A 3,225-nucleotide genomic window follows, 5' to 3' on the forward strand; every position below is an offset into this window, starting at 1 on the left:
GGTCAAACTTCCTAGGAAGAGATCGATTTTAAGTGTTTTTCAAAAAATTCAAAATGGTGGAAAATCTATATAACCAGAAGTTATGGGTTCTTGAGGCAAATCTGTTCCTCATGAGGAGAGACAACTCTGTGCAAAGTTTCATGTCTTGCTGAGATGTCATCACCAGCATGTTGAGCCAAAACTATATTCGAAACAAAATCTCATCCATTTTGTTTGTCAATGTCGTTATACTCTGGTGTCACCTGCAGTGGATGGAGATCCTCATTTCATGATAGAGCTTCCTGACAGAGACGACGCCCTGTGCTTCAATATCAACGACATGCCAGGAACCATTTTCAACCTGGTCAGAGACCCAGAACAAGGTCAGCCCTGAGTCCTGATTATCCTCATGACTTTGTTACCCCTTGATGTTTTGCCTCACACATGTGTACTTCCTGGAGACGATTTAGGACGCTGCTCATGAGCCAGTAAACCACACCCCTGCATCCAAAAACAGTGAGTGACTGAATCCTGTGTTGTTTCCTCAGGTATTTTGGTCAATGGCGAGACCATTGGAGACAAGAAGATTCCCCCTGATGGTAAAATTAACACCTACTTTTGGCGTTTTGGCATCATCCACCAGACTCTGGGGGTGAGGCTGGAGGTGAGCACTCAGGACATCTCAGTGCTCCAGGGCAGCAAACGAGTTAAACTGCTGTGGTCGGGTACAGCTTCTTTTAAAGGACCCAAGTAAGGACCCTTTATACGAGTAATATCAAACATAAACACCAGTTCAGGAAGAATAATTATCATCTTCCTCTCCTCCCCTTCTTCCTCCTCCAGCATGGATCTCCTCTTGACCAAGGATCGCAGCCTAACGGTTACTCTAAAGGATTCAGTCAAGTTTGTGGTCCTGCTTCATAAAGTGTGGAAGAAGCACCCGTACCATCGGGACTACTTGGGTTTCTACACCCTGGACAGCCACCTCCTGTCCCCTTCTGTTCACGGCCTGCTAGGTACGACATCACACACGTCAGAGAATAGACTGCATGGTTTGGTCAGAACAAGTGATATGGATTTCACCTCTCCCACAATCACTCAACCCACAGATAAGCTGCCAGAATATTTGCTGCTTTGTCTGTGGGCTTGCTAATAGGAGTACTTAAAACACTCTATAGTACATAAAAAGTACACTTGGCATATAATAATGATGCAAATTTAAAAGCTGCATATTGCAGTGACAGCCAGGCTGGAATTTCACATCATAAAATTACATAAAATAAGATCAGTGAAATTTTGTTTGTCCTCCAGGACAAATTTCCTGTTGGGATTTGTCAGATTTAATGATTGTTTTAAATGTTTTTTTAATGTTATTTGTGATGTTTTGCAGCAAAATGTGGTTTACAGTTGTTATTTAACCAAAACCATATTTTCAGCAATTTTCTGCATCAATTCATAAACTTAATTAGATAAAATAAAGCTCAATTTATCTTAATTAGCAGTCGACACTGGTGGAGAGATACAGGGCCAGAATGATTTTATTTTACAATGATATTAACTTTCAATGGTGGTTCGTCCTCCAGGTCAGTTCTACCATGGGATTGAATATGAGGTGTCAGACCTGCGTCCAGGTGAAGTCCCAGAGAAACCAGATGCCACCATGTATGTGAAAGGACAGGAGCTCAATGTGACCAGGTACACTGCAGGCCTCAGATAAGTGTGGAAGAGTTTGCTGCATGCAGTATGTGTCCATTGAATAAACTGCCTACATGACATGTCTGTCTCGGTCCACAGAGGCTGGCAGAGAGACTTCAGGAGGGATGTGAAGAACGGAGAAAATGTTCCCTGCTGGTTTATTCACAGTAATGGAACCGGCCTCATCGATGGGGAGGCTGCAGACTACATTGTGTCAGGCCTTTTTAAAACAGTTTAAAAACAGGTTACACATCAGTGTCACTTACACCATGAATGAATGCTTTAACATCTTGTACACAAGGCCCAACAGGCTTCATTCACAGCAGTGTATGGACAATGTCACAGTTTCTATCAGTGTAATTGCTGGAATTATAAGAATTGAAAGTAAAATGAACACAAAATACTGAGGGGTTCTGAGAGACAGCCTCAGCTGCCACTTGTATTGAAATAAATGGGACAAAGTTGTTAAAGATGGACTCAAGCTTCATTTACAACAGATAATGCTGTTTAGTTTGGTTATTCCTCCTTTTTCTGAAAACACTTTTGAATTTGACAGTGCCTATAGCAGTGCTGCAGGGATGAGTTCTAAAACCCTCGTCTCTAAGTCAATGGGTTTTTTGAATGGGTTTTTGGTTAGATGCCTTTCATTAGGTTTGTGGTTAAGACAAGCTTGAGAGACTTTCACGTTTTGTTTTACTGCATAAAAAACACCAGGAAATACCCCATTCCTGAATTCTGAAGCTTCTGAAGCTAAATAAGACTACAGAACATCATTGAACGTAACTGCATTAATGCTTCAAAAAAGTGGTGTTCATTTGTGAAGATTATCTTGCTGAACAAAACGTGTAAATATTGTAAACTTTTGTTTGCCACTGAGCTTATTTTCTGCAATAATCCAAAAATGGAAAAATCCCATTGGCTTTTTGTCAAGGGAACCAGGGCGATGTTATCTTCTAGGTTGCCCTACAAACAAACATCATCCCTGCACCCTTGTACGGTGACACTGTGGCTCCCTGCTTTTTTAGTCCTCGCTTAAAGAGGCAACAGATAGGATTCGTTTTTTTTTTTTAGCTTGGCACCACCTAGCGTCAGTGGTGTTGTGTCGCACTGTCGCAATGACTAAATTGACTGTGGGGATCAGAGATAATCAATAAAATGTAGGCTGTAAAGCCACCAGTATACCTCTATGTATATGTAGAATGAGAAGGTGTGTGGACACTCTAAGCCTACTATATAAATGAGTAAAGAGACCGAGCAACAATTATCAGATTTATCTGAAGAAAAAACAAATAGTAACGCAAATAATTACACCAGAATGCACAGTACCAGTACAAACAACTCACAGTAATTTATACCAATATCAATCAATCAATCAATTTTATTTATAAAGCCCAATATCACAAATCACAATTTGCCTCGAAGGGCTTTACAGCATACAACATCCCTCTGTCCTTATGACCCTCGCAGCGGATAAGGAAAAACTCCCCAAAAAAAACCCTTTAACGGGGAAAAAAAACGGTAGAAACCTCAGGAAGAGCAACTGAGGAGGGA

General features: G+C 41.0%; 1 protein-coding gene across 21 annotated transcripts in view; it reads left to right on the top strand.

Annotated features, from left to right (window-relative positions):
• The window catches only part of LOC126386619 (inter-alpha-trypsin inhibitor heavy chain H3-like), a 30,723-nt gene extending 28,579 nt beyond the window's left edge, over positions 1-2,144 (top strand). For 17 of the 21 annotated variants that reach the window (XM_050039066.1, XM_050039068.1, XM_050039062.1 and 14 more), the window contains exons 18-22: positions 249-362; positions 528-729; positions 823-995; positions 1,563-1,674; positions 1,774-2,144. In XM_050039066.1, the coding sequence (XP_049895023.1) occupies positions 249-362; positions 528-729; positions 823-995; positions 1,563-1,674; positions 1,774-1,912 (740 nt within the window). In that variant the 3' untranslated portion in view covers positions 1,913-2,144. The remainder of the gene's footprint in view (positions 1-248; positions 363-527; positions 730-822; positions 996-1,562; positions 1,675-1,773) is intronic. The other 4 variants (XM_050039053.1, XM_050039052.1, XM_050039050.1 and 1 more) reach the window with 4 other exon arrangements.
• Positions 2,145-3,225: the final 1,081 nt, after the last annotated feature.

This window comes from Epinephelus moara, chromosome 24 (genome assembly GCF_006386435.1).
Source record: "Epinephelus moara isolate mb chromosome 24, YSFRI_EMoa_1.0, whole genome shotgun sequence".
Taxonomy (NCBI): Eukaryota; Metazoa; Chordata; class Actinopteri; order Perciformes; family Serranidae; genus Epinephelus; species Epinephelus moara.